At 37.9% G+C, this 19,081-nt stretch overlaps 1 protein-coding gene across 1 annotated transcript in view; it reads right to left on the bottom strand.

Moving 5' to 3' along the window:
- Positions 1-1,455: 1,455 nt before the first annotated feature.
- The window catches only part of LOC145787305 (multidrug resistance-associated protein 1-like), a 34,514-nt gene continuing 16,888 nt past the window's right edge, over positions 1,456-19,081 (bottom strand). The window contains exons 14-38 of the mRNA XM_082599026.1: positions 17,856-17,957; positions 17,348-17,494; positions 16,398-16,546; positions 16,080-16,206; positions 15,454-15,630; positions 14,774-14,842; positions 14,327-14,425; positions 13,646-13,729; positions 13,139-13,241; positions 12,500-12,563; positions 11,614-11,743; positions 10,858-10,978; positions 10,473-10,562; positions 9,918-10,068; positions 9,244-9,403; positions 8,513-8,603; positions 7,988-8,096; positions 6,847-6,973; positions 6,334-6,435; positions 5,872-6,018; positions 5,533-5,691; positions 5,101-5,267; positions 4,374-4,482; positions 3,789-3,868; positions 1,456-3,609 (exon numbers count right to left, since the gene is read on the bottom strand). Of these exons, the coding sequence (XP_082455152.1) occupies positions 3,501-3,609; positions 3,789-3,868; positions 4,374-4,482; positions 5,101-5,267; positions 5,533-5,691; positions 5,872-6,018; positions 6,334-6,435; positions 6,847-6,973; positions 7,988-8,096; positions 8,513-8,603; positions 9,244-9,403; positions 9,918-10,068; positions 10,473-10,562; positions 10,858-10,978; positions 11,614-11,743; positions 12,500-12,563; positions 13,139-13,241; positions 13,646-13,729; positions 14,327-14,425; positions 14,774-14,842; positions 15,454-15,630; positions 16,080-16,206; positions 16,398-16,546; positions 17,348-17,494; positions 17,856-17,957 (2,973 nt within the window). The 3' untranslated portion in view covers positions 1,456-3,500. The remainder of the gene's footprint in view (positions 3,610-3,788; positions 3,869-4,373; positions 4,483-5,100; positions 5,268-5,532; positions 5,692-5,871; positions 6,019-6,333; positions 6,436-6,846; positions 6,974-7,987; positions 8,097-8,512; positions 8,604-9,243; positions 9,404-9,917; positions 10,069-10,472; positions 10,563-10,857; positions 10,979-11,613; positions 11,744-12,499; positions 12,564-13,138; positions 13,242-13,645; positions 13,730-14,326; positions 14,426-14,773; positions 14,843-15,453; positions 15,631-16,079; positions 16,207-16,397; positions 16,547-17,347; positions 17,495-17,855; positions 17,958-19,081) is intronic.

The raw sequence follows: 19,081 nt of genomic DNA, 5'->3' as shown, positions 1-19,081 counted from the left end.
CTGAGTCACTGAATGCAACATGGCAACGTGACAAAAATTGCATTGAAATCATCGCAATACAAAGACCGCTCATTCTAGACGATAAAATGCAAACTCCCAATCTTACGTAACAGTTCATGCAAGGAAAAGATTTTCCATAACATAATCAGGCCCGGATTTAGGGGGGGCAGAGGGGGGCAGTTGCCCCGGGCCCGCCGACTTTTGAAGGGGCCCCCTATGTGGAAAAAATGTGATTTTGTGTTATTTTTTCCTTTTGGCCTTTAAAGTTTCTGCAAAATGCTGTGCAGTACTGGACTGATGTTACTGAAGACGTAGAGGTGGTTTTTCGCGCCGTAGGCGCGAAAAATTTTTTTGCACGGGGGCGCCCGATCTAAAAGTGCCCCGGGCCCCCCATCAGATAAATCCGGCCCTGAACATAATACTGCGACAGCAGAATAGCAAGCTTTTCTCGAACAACTGATATTCGATCTCAATTCATTGGATATTGACATTCTTGGATATGCCGTAGCGGTGGTAGATGGTCAGGGGCGTAACTAGTACAAAATTTTGGGGAGGAGGGAGGGCATTTTGCACATGTGAGTAAGCCCGGCAACGAGTCACAGAAAACGCAGCACCCACAGGGGGAATATGGGAGCCTCCCCCAAAATATATGGAAAGAATGTCTTAAACTTGCGCATTCTGAGAGTACTTTCAGCTTAAATCAATAGTAAAACTTTGTCAAATAATGCTGTGACATAGTTTGAAATGTTTGTTTAAAACATTTCGGGAGGGGCAATTGCTCCCTTTGCCTCCCCCTTTGACTACGCCCCTGCAGATAGTAGACAGTGCTGCAGTAGCCTACTGTGGAGCAAAAATGCTAAGAATGTGGGTTCATATTGAAGGGAGACTAAAAAATGCAAGACTTAAACTTATGGTTCAACAAACGTTTCGATAATTAAATTTCTTTCATCTTCAGTGTTAAAATTAAAACAACAGTGCTCTGTGAAATACTGTGTGTGTATGAAGCCTCGGCGTGCTGTTAATATCAAGAAACATCAAACATGGAATGAAAACACTTTGTGAGAGTTGTTCTTAAGTTGGCCATTCCGAATAATTGTGTCATGTCCACCTCCTATCAAGCAGGATCCAACTGTGAGTCTGGTGGTTGATTCAGTAAAACAAATTGCCAATCTTATGTCCAGTCATCACTAATTTGCTGCATTTATTAGCCTTGTTTCATGTCCAAAACCTTATTGTATGTGTGTAGGAATTTTTCTCTCTCTTTCTCTCCATTTTGGTTCAAAGAAGGGTGGTCTTCATCTCGAAACATCAGGGTCGACCAGTTGTCTGCAGCAATTCTTTCACTTCTTTCTATCGCTGGCATCTTTAATTTTTAAGAGCCCTTCTCTTTGCCAAATTATCCATGTTGAAGTATGATATACTTTTGTCACACCCTATACCTAATGTGTCCTAAACAACAAAGCAAAGATAATAATTAAACATCAGTGGTCGCTACCCACCAACTAAACAGTCTTCTGACAAATTAGAGGCATGCAGTCCATTTTTGCCTTCAAGGAAATGGAGATTTTGAGTCGATAGATATGTGTAAGCAGGATACAATGCTACCGTACAACAGGAAAAAGCAAATTGAAAAATGCTTTCGAAACTTACTTAAACTTGGCTTTTATGATAGTAAGATTTTCACTAAGATAAAATTAAATAACATGAACTCAACTTTAATAAATTTAGAGAAAAAAAGTGACAAATATACATGTTTTACAGAGTGTGACAAGCAATGTAAAAGTAAAACATCTAAACAAAGTTACAGCATAGAAATACAATGTTAAGTAAACAAAAAAAAAGTACGAAGAAAAGCTTATTTTTTGCGTTTTGTATGTAGTTAATATACTGTTCATGTTACCTTGCCTAACACATTGGTGACAAGATGGGGTAAGCTGTTCTCCAAAGCTTCAAAATACAAAAAAGTTGCTTTATGATAAACGCAAACCTGAGATATACGACTGTTACACGACACGCAGTACGAAAAGAAAGAAAACACTTCAAAGTTAGTTATGTGTGAAAATAAAAATATTCTCATGTGGGATCCTTTGATAACCAATTCATTGGGTTGGGCCATCAACAGTTTTAAAATACACGAAAAATTCAGTATCATAAAAAGATGAACTTTCATAAAAACTCTTCGAAAACTACGTTTTATTTCAAATGTTAAGCATTGAGCAACTATCAAATTAAGAGCAAAGCATGAGATGATGATGTGAACCACATGAGAAGACACATAACCAGTTAGAGATGTTTTACAGTGAGCCTGCAATGGCCTTTATTAACGTTTTAGATGAAATAGGTTTACGCATGGCCACCTGGAGATATCTTTAGGTAGCCATGGTTTACGAGAAAGTAGGTCTTGGCCTGAAATCTCTTATTTTAACGAACTTATGAAAACAATAAGCAACCAACTCTGAACATAAATCCAGTGAATGTGACTTGCTAACAAATCTTAGACTTCCAAAGGCAACTTTTAGTAAGTCGCGGACGAACAGCGCAAAGAAATTTCAATTTCGGTTTTAGGAAATGTTCTATTCGCTTTGTCAGCATACTGGTCAGATATCAAGTTATAATTTCATTTGTCGTGCATAGAGCTTCTTCTATCACGGTCACGTTGGAGCAAAATTGTGGACCTAAGTAAAGCCGAAAAGACCATAATCGAAAACTAAATTAAAACGGTTAAAATTCAAAGTTAAAATATTTCAGTTCAATTTTTTTACATTTTTTATTTGAAAAATTAATTGCAAAATTGAAGGGCGACAATAAGTGTAGTCACATGTGCTATTTCAGACAACAAAATCCGTCGTTTTTACATTGATTTAACGTCTGCAGACGTCGAATCAATGTAAAAATGAAAGATTTGGCTGTCTGGGATTAAAGATGCAAAATGTTACCAGGAAGTTCCTGCAATAATGCAGTTAAGCTGTATGCCAACTGGTGCACACCTTTAAATAAACGTCTCAGTCAGGATCAACCAAGATCGACACTTTCAATGGAATTCAGTAACTAGACAGCAGATTAGTCGTTTGTTACAATGTAAAAAAAGCCTACGCCTTGTAGCAGCCTACAAGAGAGTCAAAAATTACGCTTTAATGGCATTCCTTCAAAAGCGTCTGCTTAAAACACATCTTAATGGCGATTTGGAAACGATGCTTGTTAAAAGTCGTGACGGCTTTATCAGGTTCCAACTTCAGTTTAAAAATATTTTAACCAAGATTCGTGTCCAACTCCGTATACTTCTTTTTCCGTTGCAGCTGTGATTTAATAGCTTCCAAGTTCTTTCAAACTTTTAATAGATAGTCAGGATTAGGTCGAGTTGGGACTTGTATTTTCGGATTTAGACCAAAGATATAGGGCCCCTTACAAATTTGCAGTATAAGTTAAATAGGTTTTTATCATTTCTTTAGTTTCATATTCCATTTGTGACGCAAATGTTCGCATGTTTTGCTCGTCTTGGTTCAGACTAAGCCGGCGTCTCTCGCCATGGCAAAGAAGGTACCTCTCAGACCCAGCAAGTTAGGAGGAGAATCAAACTCGGTAACTTGACCAGTCTCTAGTACGAGAACCCTGCAACGTAAAATAAACGAAAAATGACATCAAAGACATCACAATTTAGCGTTGCTTCAAATACTGATCTTGTGCTAGAGAAATGAAAATAACAGCCAGGTGCGTTTATTTTACTTGGAATGTCACAGCTTTTGATAAATTTTATTTTAATTGACTCCAGGTTTACGAATGTTTCTTACTTCGTGCAGTTCATCATTGTATTGAAGTAATGGGTGACCAGGAGGATCGTGCTTTCTGAAAACTGCTCGTCGATGGTAGTCTGAAAGAAACAACGCATGTTGCATAAGAAGTGAACTCAGCTGTAGCATAATCTAAGATTGACAATCTTTCTCGAAAAGCCATTTTTCGAAGCAGATCAACAGGTTCACAATGGTACCGTCTGGATAAACATGATGATATCTTTAAAAATGCTCAATTGACAGCCATGTCCCTGTCTGGGCAATGACCAAATCGGCATCTAGGAATCAGAAAACCGATTTTTTTCAAATGCCGTTCTTAAAATAAATATTTTCAAAACTAATATCTGAAGAACAAAAATTGAAAAGCAATCAACAAGATGATATGGCTCAATACTTCACTTAAAAAAAAATTCTTACATCAAAATAGCGTTAATATAAGTCGATTTAACGAAAAACAATCCCTCACAGTAGGAAAATCATGTCACAATGCAATAAAATACGCTAATATGCTGAAAGCTTCATAACAGAGCAGAAAAGCAGATATTCATGAACGTTCTTAGCAATTTTCACTGAAAAGTCGCCTGCCTGAATTATGTTGTCAGTCTCGGAGTCAACAACTGTTTCGTCAATAATAAGTATCTTTGACTTTCGCAGCACAGCTCTGGCAAGACAAACGAGCTGTCGCTGCCCAACGCTGCAACGTAAAACGAACGTTGTAAGTTAAAAAATAAAAGACCGAAGCTATGATAGCAACAAACTCGTAACTAGTCACTTTCAGCCACAATCCTGACATAAGCTACGTCCGACGCTATTGCTATCGCTCGAACAGCCTCAAGCAAGGTAAGTGACCACAGACAAGCTTTTTTACCGGTGGTTGAAGATTAGATTATGTGGGAAGGCAAGGAAGTCAATCTTCGTGTTTACCTTCAGGTCTGTCTTCAAGTGCCTTGCTAAAGACACAGCCATATAGTCTTCAATTGTGGCGCCCTTCGAACCAAAGCTCCCACCACTCGGCTATACACTACAGCCGACCATATGACACGCTAATCACAAGTGAACACTGAACAGTGACTGATTGAATAACCGAGACAATCGATTGAGAATGATAACTTAAATCATACTCATGGCTTAAATCAAGTCCATTTCAACATCGCTAAAAATATTTTTCGTTGGGCTTCTTTCCTCAAGAGTCTCAGACATCTACTACAGAATCCAGGAAAAAGGGTAAAAACACTGATTATTTCCTTTACTAAGAAGTCAGTTATTCGCTGCCTCTCAAGCATTTTGCTCAATGTTGACGAATAAAACTCACCTTAAGTTTGCTCCTTTTTCAGATATGGGGTGTTCCAATTTTTCCGGCAGACTACTAACAAATTCTCTTAACTGGCAGAGCTCCAAAGCCTCCCACAATTGAAAATCGGTGTAAGACTCCAGCGGATCAAGATTTGTTCTCAACGTTCCGGAAAAGAGAATTGGCTTCTGGTGAAGAGAATTTTGTGTCAACTTCAACAATAGAATAATGAACCTCGATGATTTTCATGAATGCCAAATATAAAGAATATTTAAAGTTTTTATGTATAAAACGAAGCTGTTGTTAATACAAACGGTTAAGAGAGAAGTGATAAAAAAGACGGAAAAAAATAATCAACGATGGTTACTTTTTGGAGTAGGTCAGGTAAGATTTCAAATTTTAGCCACCAGAAATATGTTCATATCGTCGAGGTGCATTCAAAAGACTACTAACCTGCGGGATGACTGACAGCTTCGATCTTAGCGCGTGCAGTCCCATCTTGCTGATGTCAAGACCATCTATCCTGATCTCTCCCTCCGCGGCTTCTATGATACGGAACAAAGCTAAAACCAGGGAAGATTTTCCCGCTCCAGCCCGACCAAACACACCAACCTTGACATGAATATAAAAACATTTGCAAAAAAACAAACAATCTCAGTGCCGAGGCAGCGTATTGTTTGTAGTTTTGAAGCTATGAAGCTATTCCACAATGATAGCATTAGCTAAGAAATAATACAAAACAAGATTTATGACATTTAAAAAAGTTTAAAAACGCAAAAATGGCACAAGTACCTTTTCTCCGCGTTCGATGTGTACGTTAATGTCCTTTATGGCAAAACGATGCTGCGGTCTATACTTGGCACTGTAATTTTGGAATACAATTTCTCCAGCAATGGGCCAATTTTCTGAAGGTTCGTCAATCTCCATGGGCAGTAGCGCCTGACAAACGGGCTCGTTTTAGAAAATTAATTACACTAGTAGAAAAGAGTAAATAGGAAAAAAAGCTAAATATATGTTACTTAATATTTGATTACCTGTTATTTACGTAAACATATTGCAAAATAGTATTTTGAAAATTACTCTTCCAATGAGTTAAATCTACGAACTCCAATATTCGAAAAAAATAAAACAAACAAAGCACGGCATGTGTGCAAATAAAATTCTAAAAATAGGATGCTGGACAAATAAAGCAGTCGCTAGCCTGTTAGAAACTGACTTTTAAAATACGTTTGAACATCCTGGAAAGTACTCTACCTCTGGATCAACCTCAGAGTATTCTTCAATCTTCTCCACGGAGGCGATGTTTGTTTGCACTTCTGTGGCAGTTCGAACCACCCAGTTCAAAATCGAAGTTACCTGCGGAAGGTGGGGTCATTGGAAAACTGATTTTTTTTTTATTAAGGAGCCAAATGATGTAATTAAAGCTTCAACATCGCGTTGTGGGAAAATAGAAATATCAAAATTTCACATTTTTTTTTACTTTTTGCGCCTTATTCTCCACGTAGAGAGCAATGAACTTAAAATTGTTTGATTTTCAATGACTGACACTGTTAACCTTTGAATGTAAAAAGTAAAAATAAAGTTTAAAATAAATGAAGACAGAGCTATTAAAACTATAGATCTGTGACACAGTCTGCGTCGTCACCATGGAAAGCATGCCGTAAAAATTTTTCCAACAACATGAATTGCACAAAATGTTATAGAAAAACAATCGTGTTATGTTCAATCAAAATGATGTAAACCAAAAGTAGCCAGGCGTGGGTATACCTGCATGGCGTATGAGACAGAAAGTCCAACAATTCCAGGAGTCACTTTCTCTTTGGCAAACACAGCAAAGATGGCGGCAAATAAAACGATCAGATTGCCCACGACCTCCAAGCGTAAGGCCAGCCACCTGAAAGCAAGAAGGTAACACTGTCACTTTGTAGCATGACCCTGTTCTGGCTAATGCTGTAATTCAGAAGCTCGAAATAGCAGTGCTATTTGATAAATTGCAAAAATGAAAATAGCGGGATTCGATCACCGAAATTCTATGAACGCTGAGGTTTGTATGAACAGAAATAGGAAGTGCTGATTCAGATAGCTTTTGCCATTATAGCGACATGAGGAGCACATGCTAGCGAACTAAATCCCTCCTTGACTGGTCCCAGATTTGGGTGTATGTCAGCTTGACCGACTCCCATTTTTATTGTTAGAATTTAAATACTTCCCGGAATGCTTTTAATGTATTTTCTTTGAACATTGTATGATCCAACTACCTTCATAATTTACATAAAAATTGTCATTATTACTGCTCGTAGACTAATTTCGCAGACTAATTCGTTTCTTGGCAACCATATAACAATTTTGTTACTTTCTAAAGTGAACTGCTGCAAATTTTACTGTACCGTACTATGCTGTTTATGAAGTTGTACTGAAGAGGGTTTAATACCCGAAATCGCGATCTGCAACAAGATAATTTCAAGCTGGACCAGAAAAACTTTGAAAACTATTTATGCTGTAGTTGATCTAACATGGAAGTTTAACAAATAAATTCTTGTTTCTCTTTGAATTGACTTGTACTCTACAAAGTGGACGTTAATATGTTAAGATATTCTACCTATTTTTTTCTTAAATTTTCGACGCATAAGTATCTGCTTTACGTGGATCCCTTACAAACTTTACGTTTATTTAAGGTTAAATGTGTTAAACCCCTTTTTAATTAGTGATCTTGTAATTCTTTAAAAACCATTTGAGTTTTACAACCAGAGCTGTGGAGCCAAACTCTCCGACTCAATATTTTTTAAATGTCAGCTCGGGATACAAATAAACCCTACCAAATCCATAGCCTCCCTTGAAATCAGAAAACTCCTAAAGAAAACGAAAAGCTGAAAAACACAAATTTGTGAAGAAAATGTTTAAGTAGTACCTATTAGAGACGATGTTGGGGTAATAAGAAGCGTGGTTTATATCGATTTTGTTTTCGTTTTGACCCATAAAGTTCTTTTCCAGTTTAAAAGCTCGGATAGTTGAAACACCTGGAAAGCATCGACTTTCAAAACACAAATGAAAAAGCGACATTAGTTTTCGGCACAATACCAGTGTTTTAACAAAATAAAAAAATCTATAATCCAGGCTCCAAATAAAAGACATTGATGAAATCCTCCAATTCAGAAGACTAAGATGGCTTGGACACGTCAACGTTGCGGCACAGCGGGGTCAGGGTATACCAAAACTTTCTTGGAAAGAACTCGTAAATCGTGACCTTGTAGCCCTGAACATGGACCCTGCCAACCCAATGAATGGCGAGGTGTGGAGAGGAAGACTTAGCTCTCGACAGACAGACAGACAGACAGACAGACCGGCTACACCTTTAACATGAGGATTAATTCATGGCCTGTATAATCAAAATTGGTTCATGGTGATGTCAAAAAACAAAACTTTTAAGGTCTACCTGCTAGAGTTTCATTGAAGTGCACGTATATAGGAGGGCGACTGGTCGATTCTAGTCTCCTCAATTGGCGAGACGTTTGCATGTAAAATTTCTGCAATAAGCAGAAAAAGCGTTAAACAAGCGAGTAAAATTACATTATAAACCAACCAGATAGATCTTTTCTGCCTTTCGATCAAAGTTGAAAATTGTAAGTAAAGATATTTGAAAATCAAGTGAAGTACGAAAGATCGGTACCATTAATCTGGTTTAAATTAAAAGTTGTTGAAGCATAAAATTTGTTTCAAAGTAAGCTACCTTAAAGCAAAAGTAAAACCCGTGTGCAGAGTTTTGGCAAAGTAACAGAGCTACCCGTTAAAGCCAACAAGGCCAAGTTGAAACCTGGCTGCTAGTAAATTGGAGATTTCCCTCAAAAGCTGTAGCCAAGAATCTGAACACACGCGGACACAAGTGAATACCTCAGGGCCACCATACCCCTTTCCCTCATCAGTAACGTGATCTTTCAAAAATAAACTTCAAATTTTCAAAGCTCAGACGCTCATCTCATATAATTTGAATAGTAAGAGTATGTAATGAATGTACTCCTGACGATCGAAAGGACCCCGGTTCGAACCCAGACGAGATCAAGCGCAAATCTTCGCAAGACACTTAATGTGATACTTGAAGTGAAAGACTGAAAATCACAAAACCGCACGAAGATATCAAATGTGACAATCGTTTAAACTCACTCTTACTTGAACAAACAAATAGAGCAGAAAGATAGGAACCACAACTGCTATGAACAACGGAGTGCAGAAGATGATGATGAACAATGTGGCGAGAGTCATAAAGAAAGTCCTGGCAAAACTTGCCAAACTCCGAGGTACGACTTCATCAATCGTGAATACGTCTTTGCTGGAAAATGAATGATCAGATAATAATAAAATGGAACATAATTTTACGCACGAAAGAGCAATAATTTTGACGGGAAATATTTCAACAATCGTCCGTGGATTCAGTGATTGGTCGAAGCTTTCAAACAGCGAGGTCGCAAAGCGCAGTTGCTTTTTTTCAACAAAGAAAAAAATAAAGATAAAAAGGATCTCAGACGGATTTGGAACATGCCATGGGGTACTGTCAAGTAATAGAATACTACGGTCACTTATTGAAGCAACAATGGCGTTCATCGAAACGCACATTTCCTGTGTTAAATGGCGTCAATATATGACACTTTCTGGCAATTCCTTCTCATAAGTTAATGCGATAAAACTTCGCTTCGGGAGATTGTGGTACAAAAGTTCTTTTCGTTTAAACTGTCTTTTCGATAATCGTAGTTTGAAGAATTGCTTTCACGCTAAGATAACTGAACGTGGATTGGATCATTTCACTACTATACCTTGCTATCACGTCAAAAATACCATAAATCTACCTGAAGCGACCAAGAATCTTTCCTATTGGATTCGAGTAAAAGAATGTCATGGGAGCTCGGATGATGCAGTCCAGCATGTTGAAGTGGAGGTGGGAGGATGCCAGGACGGTACCGGATGATAAAGCAAACGAGGAAAAAAGCACGAAGAAAGCTGCATGGACATTGAGCGCATAGAATCTTAGATGCTACAAATTAGTCTTAGACAAAAGTGAAAAAGTCAAACCAAATTGCAACAATCTCACACTCCAAGGATACGAGTAGATCACCTCATTACATCATGGCTTTATAAGGTTATTGATACAGACTGTATTTCATTGTCAAGCATTAAGCCTTTGAAATACAAGGTAGGCAAATTGATAATAGGAATGATAGATAACCAATTCAAGTTATTAGTTATCAGCAATGAAAAATATCGTTCAGGCGAAATCGTGTTTCAGCTACACTTAAGAAGCAATGCAGCGCGTATTTATTACAATGCATATGATACTTTTGGTACGTTGCAATGTTGAAAAGATTCCCAATTCCCTTGAAAATTATTTTTTTAACTTCACAAACCTTTGGATAGCCCAAGTGCACCATAGACCTCAAGGCGAAAGATGGTGTTGTTTCGCGTCCCGTCTAGATTGACCGGGTCAGATGTCCATTCTGTACAATACAACAAGTAGTTTAAAGATGGTTTCATTTTCCTATACGTTTTGTATCTTCCTCCGTTGGTTAATTCAATGGTGGCAAAGTATCGAGACGGTATCGCATATCTTCCGAAACCAACCGTTTGTCAATAATGTGCTTATTGAAGTTGGCCCTTGTTGTGACTAGGTACTGAAGAAAACAATTAATTTTTGACGAACGATCTCGGCGTCGTGCTATCGTAATATCAATGCCCAATTTGCGTTGCTTTCCGAGTTTTAAAATGGAAAACAAGATTAAAAAAGTGTACTACCTGAAAGCCATACGCTCGAGTAGATTGCAAAACTAGTTGCGACCACGTAAGCAAGGACAATGACAAGACAGACCGGGAAGCCAACAGATCGCATGTAAGAGACCAGCACCGACATCTTCATCTGTTCAACATACTCAAGCATTAGGTGTCAGTACTTGTGGAATCTTGGTTCATGTCCGATGGTTAAATGATTAGATTGTATCCCAAACAGCAAATCAATCGCTTTTTAGATTGATTCAACGTCTGCAGACGTTGAATCAATGAAAACAGCGACTGATTTGCTGTCTGAAATTGGACAGGAAGCTAACTTTCATTTAAAGGCACACATCTTCATCGCTGAATCGGCTTCGTGGACGAGTGGTGAAGACAATCGGCCGATATTCAAAAAGTTTCTGGTTCGATTCCTCGAGAGGACAATCTCAGACAGCAGTATCCGTCATTTTTGCATTAATTCAACGTCTACAAACGTAATGTAAAAATGATGGATTTCGTTGTTTGGATGCCCAACCCAGCCAGCAAATCAATCTTTTGTTACAATAGTTCAACATGGACCGGTCCTGGCTGGATCGTTAAAACAACAGAGTCGATGTAGAAAACATGGACCACGAAGCATCAACTTGTAAGTGAACTAAATGATAGCCCAGCTAGCGAAAGTTGCCATTTTCAAAGCAATGAGTGATGTAAATATGACAACTTTTGAGCTTGGGAACAACGTCTTTATAATAGGCTTGGACAAGGCCTTTTAAGTGTACATACGCTCCCAGGCTGTGGCGAGTCATCTACGATGAGTCTGATTGGGTCTGCTTTAATTGGTTGATCGCTGTCATCATTATCTGCATCTTTCCTTTTCCTAAACCTGAGTGCGTTCGACTGTCGATTTAGCTGCCTGGGATTCAAATAAGAAATGTCCTTTCATTTTTCGTATTCGTTTAGGCCCTGGTTTGTGAAGAGACGACTAAGAAAACTGCAAGTAGGAAGTCTTTCTCACAATTTTGCTCGTTTTATCTTTTACATTCATCACTGCAAATACTGCGAAGTAAATTATGCTTGACTTGGCTCAGCAAATAAGTTGCAATCAACTTTTTGTCGACTAAAGTAATCCTTAAAAATATTTTTATAATAACTTCTCTGTCTCATCTAATCATAAAATAGAACCTAATATTGTAGACACTGAACTCATGTTCAGCAAACGTTTCAAAAGGATGAAGCACTGAAGATGAAGACAGTATAGTTTTCGAAACGTTTGCCGAACTTCTCTGTCTATTCTGAAACTAGGCGCATTTAAAATTACATTTAAAAGCATTAAACTACTAACTTGCTAACAAAAAACTATCCAAAAATAAATAAGCTAAAGTAAAAAGAATGTCTTTTTTGCATATAGTGGAGGAATGCTGGTCAACACAACTGAGTTTTCGTAGTAAAGGTTAGGGTGACTTGTGTCTGCCTTGCCACCTGAAGCAGGGGGTCACCAACTAATTCAAAAACAAAGGTTGTTATCAACTTCGACATTCATAGACCGTAAAAATTCTCAACAAAATACAGTATATGTATTCAATGGAAGTTACTTTCCAGATACAATCATCTCTATGAGCTGCAAATTGTTCACCGTTCGTTGAAAAGAGCGCAACAGGCTAAATGTTACCTTTCAATGGCGGGTTCAAGAGAATCGTCATCAGTGACGGAACTCACGGATGGGCTGGCACTAACTAAATACAAAAAAAAAACATAAAATTATACTTCAAAATATAGAAAAGAGGTTTTCAACAACAAAAAGAGCATAAATTGCAGATACTAAACCCATGTTTATGAAATGTTTCGAAAATTGTTTAAAAAACATTGTTCAAAAATTTATGAATGGTTTTCATTTTTCAGTGCTATTAAATGACTCAAAAAATGTTAAAGCGTTAGGTTTTCAATCTTTCCACTTTCGTTTAACCTTGGCCAAAGATTTAGAGATGCAGTAAACTTGACCAATCAGATGACTTTGAATCAAAATTTTGGCATTAAGCACATGCCGACTATTATTTCTGCTAGAGCTAGTTTATCCCTTCAATAGATGAAGCTTACCTCGTTTGAAAACCGTTGATTTGAAGGGTTGTTAACTGAACATGTCTGCAGTGAATAATTCTGTTTCTTTTAAAAAAAACACTTTTTTCTCGTAAGATTTAACAAACTAATTGTCAAACAAGCTTCGAGCACGGTTTACATTAAAACATGAATTGAAATATTGTATGTAACAAAGATGTTACAGCATACAACATTTCGCTGCTTTTTTGCTCACTTTCTTCTTCGTCGCCAGAGACGTAGTCGTGCTTGTGAGCATGATTGTTTAGAAAATCAACAAAATCTCCTTTCTTTGATACAAGCTCTTTGTAAGTCCCGACCTGCAAAATCATAATTTAACTTTTCAGGTGGATTTTGGTGTGCAGCTTCTACGTTCAAATGATATATTGCGGAACTGCTTATGAAATTTTAAACACTCAGGCAAAGTCGTCATCTAAGAAATGTCAGTGCTCTCTCTCTCTCTCTCTCTCTTGCTCTCTCTTTCTCGGTGACTGCGGCTTGCACAAAACCAAAAGAGACTAAGGGAGAGAAGTTTATCAGCCTTTTAAATACGAGTCGAAGAAGAAGAATAGAACAAAAGACAGAAAAAAAGCAACAGAAATGACTGGCAGCACTGCACAACCACGCGGTTTTTAGTCAAGATGCTGCTTGCCAAGCATACAAGCAATTGTTACGTAGCAAAAAAATTGTTTCTGTTTAAACATTGGGATTACAAGACAAGTACCTCAGAAACTCTTCCGTCCACAAGAACGATGATTTGGTCCATCCGAGGAAGATATGCCACACCGTGAGTGACCAAGAGACGCGTCTGAAGCAAACACTTTAACGTAATTATAATGTTAACAAATGGAGATATGGTGTGCACTGTGCAGGGTAGATTTTTTGTGTTTATGGCTTGCTACAAGTTAATTTACAACAACATTGTAATTCAGCAACAGTTCTCTGGTTTGGTAGTTTGCGCCTGGCAACCCAAACAATAGATCAAACGTTTTTTTACATTGATTCAACATCAGCCGACGTTGAATCAATCTAAAAAACGGTTGATTTTCTGTTTGGCAATATATCACTTTGCTGTGGGTAGAATGAGTTACGAACGTTACTAGTATGAGTGATTCCATTATATCATATCATTAGTGAAACCCCTGATAGCAATATCCGTCATTTTTACATAGATTCAACGTCTACAGACGTTAACCACGATACTCTAGACACGTTTCTGTATTATCAAGAAACTTGATAACACGCTTAAAGATGGGCACAAAGAGTGAATTATTTGCCTCCCGTCTAAAATAAAAATCTTCACTGCCAAACATTAGTCAGACTCGGTGAAGAAAACATCATTCTCCTCATTAAAGTTAATAATCCTCCTTCAACAGCGCGCGTGGCTAAAACATGACGACAAAACCTTTTTTCTGAGGCAGCCTTTTGGTCCAATGACGTAATCAAAGATGTGCTTTCCTGTAAGGGCATCGATCTTGGCAAGCGGATCGTCAAATAGATAAATCTAATAAAAACATCATTAAATGTAAATAAAACGTCTGGAGATAAAAATGAACGTTAACACTGGGAAAATTAAAAATATGATAGTGCGAAGAATACGGTTTTGGCAGCTTCAAGGCATTTCAAATTACTCTGAGAGAAATAAAATAATATGATAGGCAACATGTAGTTGTAACAATATCTAATAACATCTATACCAAAGATTACAAAATCTATAGAATTTAGACCCGAATTTTCACCAAACTCAAACCAAAACCAGACCTGATAAGCACTGGCCGGCATAACACTGCGGAGCAGAGCCATTGAGGGCAAAAACGAAATCGAAATATAGAAACAAGCCTGGCGAACCTACCTGGGCGTTTTGATACACAGCTCTGGCAATGCACAGGCGTTGCTTTTGTGCAACGGTAAGCTTGCTACCCTGAAAATAACTCACTTTCAGGAAGTGATCGTAACAACTTTCTACAGAAAATCAGTCCTTTTTTTACATTGATTCTGTCTGTCGACGTGTGTCTGCAGACGTTGAATCAATGTAAAAAAGAACTGATTTGCTGTCTAGAGACCGATAGGACATTAGTTTTAGTTGTAGTTTAACTTGTTTAAACTGTAGTTTTAGTACAAGTTTAACTTGAACTATTAGATAGTTTAGTTTAACTAGTCATTAGTTGATCTTGTAGTTTCAGTACAAGCCACAAAATTGAGTTTTTGTTGTTTTTTTTAATTTACAAATACAGTAGCAATAAAAAGCAGGGTTAAACAAGAAATATAAAGCTTGCTCAAATTTAGGACGAACAGCAGGGGAAAATAATCAAATTAGCAAACCTTCCCAAAAAAATATACTTCCTGAACACTCATATACCAAGCCACAAAACTGTGCGAAAATTATTTCCAATATTTGAGGTAAAGTTTCACTCCCAAGAATCGACAAATATTGTTCAACGAAAACGTTGACGACAAATAAAGTCTTACAAGGGCGTTGAAACAATGCAAAAAAAACAATAGTTGTTGTTGACTAAGGGAGTAATGCTTTACCCTTTCGCCAATCTGTGTCCGATCCCCGTCAGACATTGCGTCAAAGTCCTTTATGAGTTCACAAGCGGTGACGGTGTCCCGGTAGAGGCCACGGTCGAGAGGTGTCGTAAACACAATGTTGTCACGGGCAGATATGCTTTGCAGCCACGGGCGTTGGGAAACGTAAGCCACTGAACCCTGGAGTGATATTTTTAATGTGAACATTGTACAGTACAAGTTAGGGATTGTAGATCATAGGGATGCGAAACTACATCCGCTTTTGGCTTATCCGCAACACTAGAAGGGTTACGTTTTTTTTTTACAATATAATGTACTTTTTATGTGTTATATAAGAAGAGTGAAGTTGGCTTTAAAGTAATTTAAGGTTTTTAGTTGAAAACAAGCTAGCAGCAAAGCGTAAAAAAAATGTCAAATTGGCAATTGACCCTTCTAATGTTGGCGGAACAACGGAGTTGCGCGTCCCGTAATGTACTGTCCCTAAGTACAAGTAAACTGTGTTGTTATGAGCTTGTGAAAACCCCTAGGCACGGACGGTCATCAATGCTGTTTGGAGTTTTCACAATGTCGAAATTCTTGTACAGGTACCACAGCAATGGTAAGATAAACGATGTTTAAAACGGACGTACTTTGACTGAAACGGAGCCGGTGAGCTTATCCATTTCACCAAGCAAACTTGATATTAAAGACGACTTTCCACTTCCTTTTTGACCGACAATGGCAACCAGAGATCCCTTTTTCACAGATAGAGATATGCTGAAAGATTTTTTTTGCTCAATTTTCTGCTAATCTATTTCATACGTTTCAAAAGTAAGAATGATTGTGCAAATTAGTTCTTATAATTTATCCGCGATGAGAGCAGTTCTAAGGATTTTGGGTGACAAAAAGAGAAAAAAGTTTCCAGAGAAGTTCGTGTTACTCTAAATACAAGGGAGAGGAGAACTTACTTTTGCAAGACTGGAGCATGGCCGCTCCACGCGAAAGATCCGTTATCTATGGAGACTGCTGGCCCTGGGCCGCGCGTGTGGTCAACAAGTCCAGGGTCCATTTCCTCAGTGCTCAGAAACTTGCACAGTCGGTCTAAACTCACTCTTGCCTGTTAGGTATTAAAAGATAGATGCTGAATTATAAGGGTTATTATAACTTGGATGATGCCGAAAGCTGAGAGTGATGACCAATTTAGCGTAAATAGAATTATTCTTGCCAAACTGCAATTAGACGAAGAGTATAGTTTAACGCAAAGGATTCCTGTCACGGTTTAAAATACCATAGCAGCCTCAAGTATGTTTTGAATTCGTTTTCCGTCGTTCGAATCGGTTCATGACCATGTGTTTATGCACTATGCAGGGCACGGTTACAGAAGGTTTGTCCAGTGTCCACTGTCAGACATTTTCTTTACTTTTTTTAATATACTTATTAATAGTGCTTGTCATGGACTGCTTTCCAGCAGCATGTCAAGTGTAGTTCAGATAAACTCTGACAACCGTAGGGAATAAAAAGATAAACCTTGGACCCGGTGGCTCAAACGATAAAGTAAAGTGATTAAAAAATGTAGAATTAATTTTTTAAACTATAATCAATATTAAAAACAAATGAATAAATGTGATCAATAAATCGTCTGCGAGCCGGAATGAATTGATTGCAAAAGATTGCAGCGTTTTACTTTGCCACTTGCAATAAATTACCCAGATAACAAATCACTAGTTTTTGACGTTGAATCGATGTAAAATACGACTGATGTGCTGACTAGGTGACTGCTCGATGCAAACGATTCGGCTACATGCCTAGCAACCTGCACAAGATGCATCCGACTAGTTTACGTCGAGCATTTGTTATTGGTTCGGTGGCTTTCCCTAGATACTTTTTTTTTTATAAAAGTGGCGAAAGTGAAATCAACCTGCTCCAAAGATGACGTCATGACGGGAAGCATGATCAACGGAAACTGCATGATGTTGAACAAGGAAATGGACACAAATGCTTTTTCCGCGTCCAAGACGTGATGTTCATCAGACAAAACATAGACAGCAAAAGTGGTCAGTGACACCTGAAGAGAAATTGGAGGATATTAGAAAATCGTTTGAAAGTTTTACCCCGTTCCATGTCATTGTGTGTAAGTTATGAATTGTTAAATGACTACAAAACGCATATAAAAGGTGCTTTGTGTGTTTTTATATCCATCATTTTAACGCTACTTAACCTTATGATGAATAATTATATAGATGTATTGACATACTATGTGTAAAGGTTGAGTACTTTCAACAACCTTACAGTAGATTTCAGAGCGATAACATAAAAATACAAGTGTCAAAACTTCGATTTCAAAATTCGGAAATTCAGTTAAAAACTCGAATTCAAGCGATAAAAAACTTGAATTTTTAAGATACCCTGTGGTGGAAGTAGCTTACTAGAAATGGCGCGCAGGTCCAAGTGAACGACGCAGCCGCATTGAGGAAAGCTGCATTTTTCAAAACCTTCAATTCCTCGTCACGGATATTCGTCACCTTGTCCTGAGAAATCACCACATCGACAATTAAACGTCGAATAAACTTGTATCTATTAATAAAATATTGATCAGTTTGTGAAGAACCATAAGATGACCAATTGGTCAAACTCACCAACTCGGACAACATAATGCAACTACATTTTATTACTATTCAGAACAGGCTTGAAAAAGGTTCTTAAAGTGCCCCTGACAGGTTGGATCCAAGTATAATAACTTTTTGAAGCATTTCCTAGCGCAGAATTACACTTAGCGAACTTTTTAATCTTAACCTCGTAGCTCGACTGGTTAGGGCGTAATTTAATCAAACGACTGCTCCACAGCGCCACCACAGGCGAAACACCATATTCCACTGCTCTGGGACGACTTTGGTGGTATTACGTCATCCTAAGTGGACGTCGTTAGCAACGGATGAAACAAACGCTTCCTAGATGTAATTGGTGGATCACAATTTGGTCGGAGTTAGTACAAGCGGTTGCTTTTTTCGAAGATTTATTGTTTTTTGCAGCTTAATAAAACTGTACTGGATAAGTTCCTACAAAACCTAAAATATACTTGAAGTGAAAAATGAAGAAATCGGAGCCTACGAATCATCATTCATATTTAATTCATCATCACTATTCAAAAATAAATAAAAGTTCTCTCTCTCTCTCTCATAATGTTCCTTCAGTTGGCCATTGAAATCCGGTGTAGCGGCCATCTGGATATGGAAAATTGTTTCGGATTCGCCAAACAATGCATGACGGCATCACAATCCGATTGTTGCTTCCGAGAGCATCACCTTGTAGTATACACTCCAACACATGCCTGTAGGCATTTTTACTTGAGTGGTATTAACAAAATCATCTTCAGTGATGTGAACATATACGACTAGTCTTGTATGGCCCATCCCACTTTCGAACACTTGAAGAAAACTTTGATCATTTTCTTTTCAGTACCTTGTTTTGTGGGAAAGTGGGAAAAGAAAGCACACGGTCTTTGTCACTGACAATGTCACATAAACAGCAATTTGTAGGCATTGCCTCAACCATAAATTAAAGGTGCTGTTTGTGAGATACTGTTGTTACACTGCAAATGGCTATAGCCAGATTAGGACAAATAAAAAAGTAGGAAAATTGTAGCCCTATGAAA

Source organism: Aplidium turbinatum, chromosome 18 (genome assembly GCF_918807975.1).
Source record: "Aplidium turbinatum chromosome 18, kaAplTurb1.1, whole genome shotgun sequence".
Classification (NCBI taxonomy): Eukaryota; Metazoa; Chordata; class Ascidiacea; order Aplousobranchia; family Polyclinidae; genus Aplidium; species Aplidium turbinatum.
This window is presented reverse-complemented; position numbering and strand designations above follow the sequence as displayed.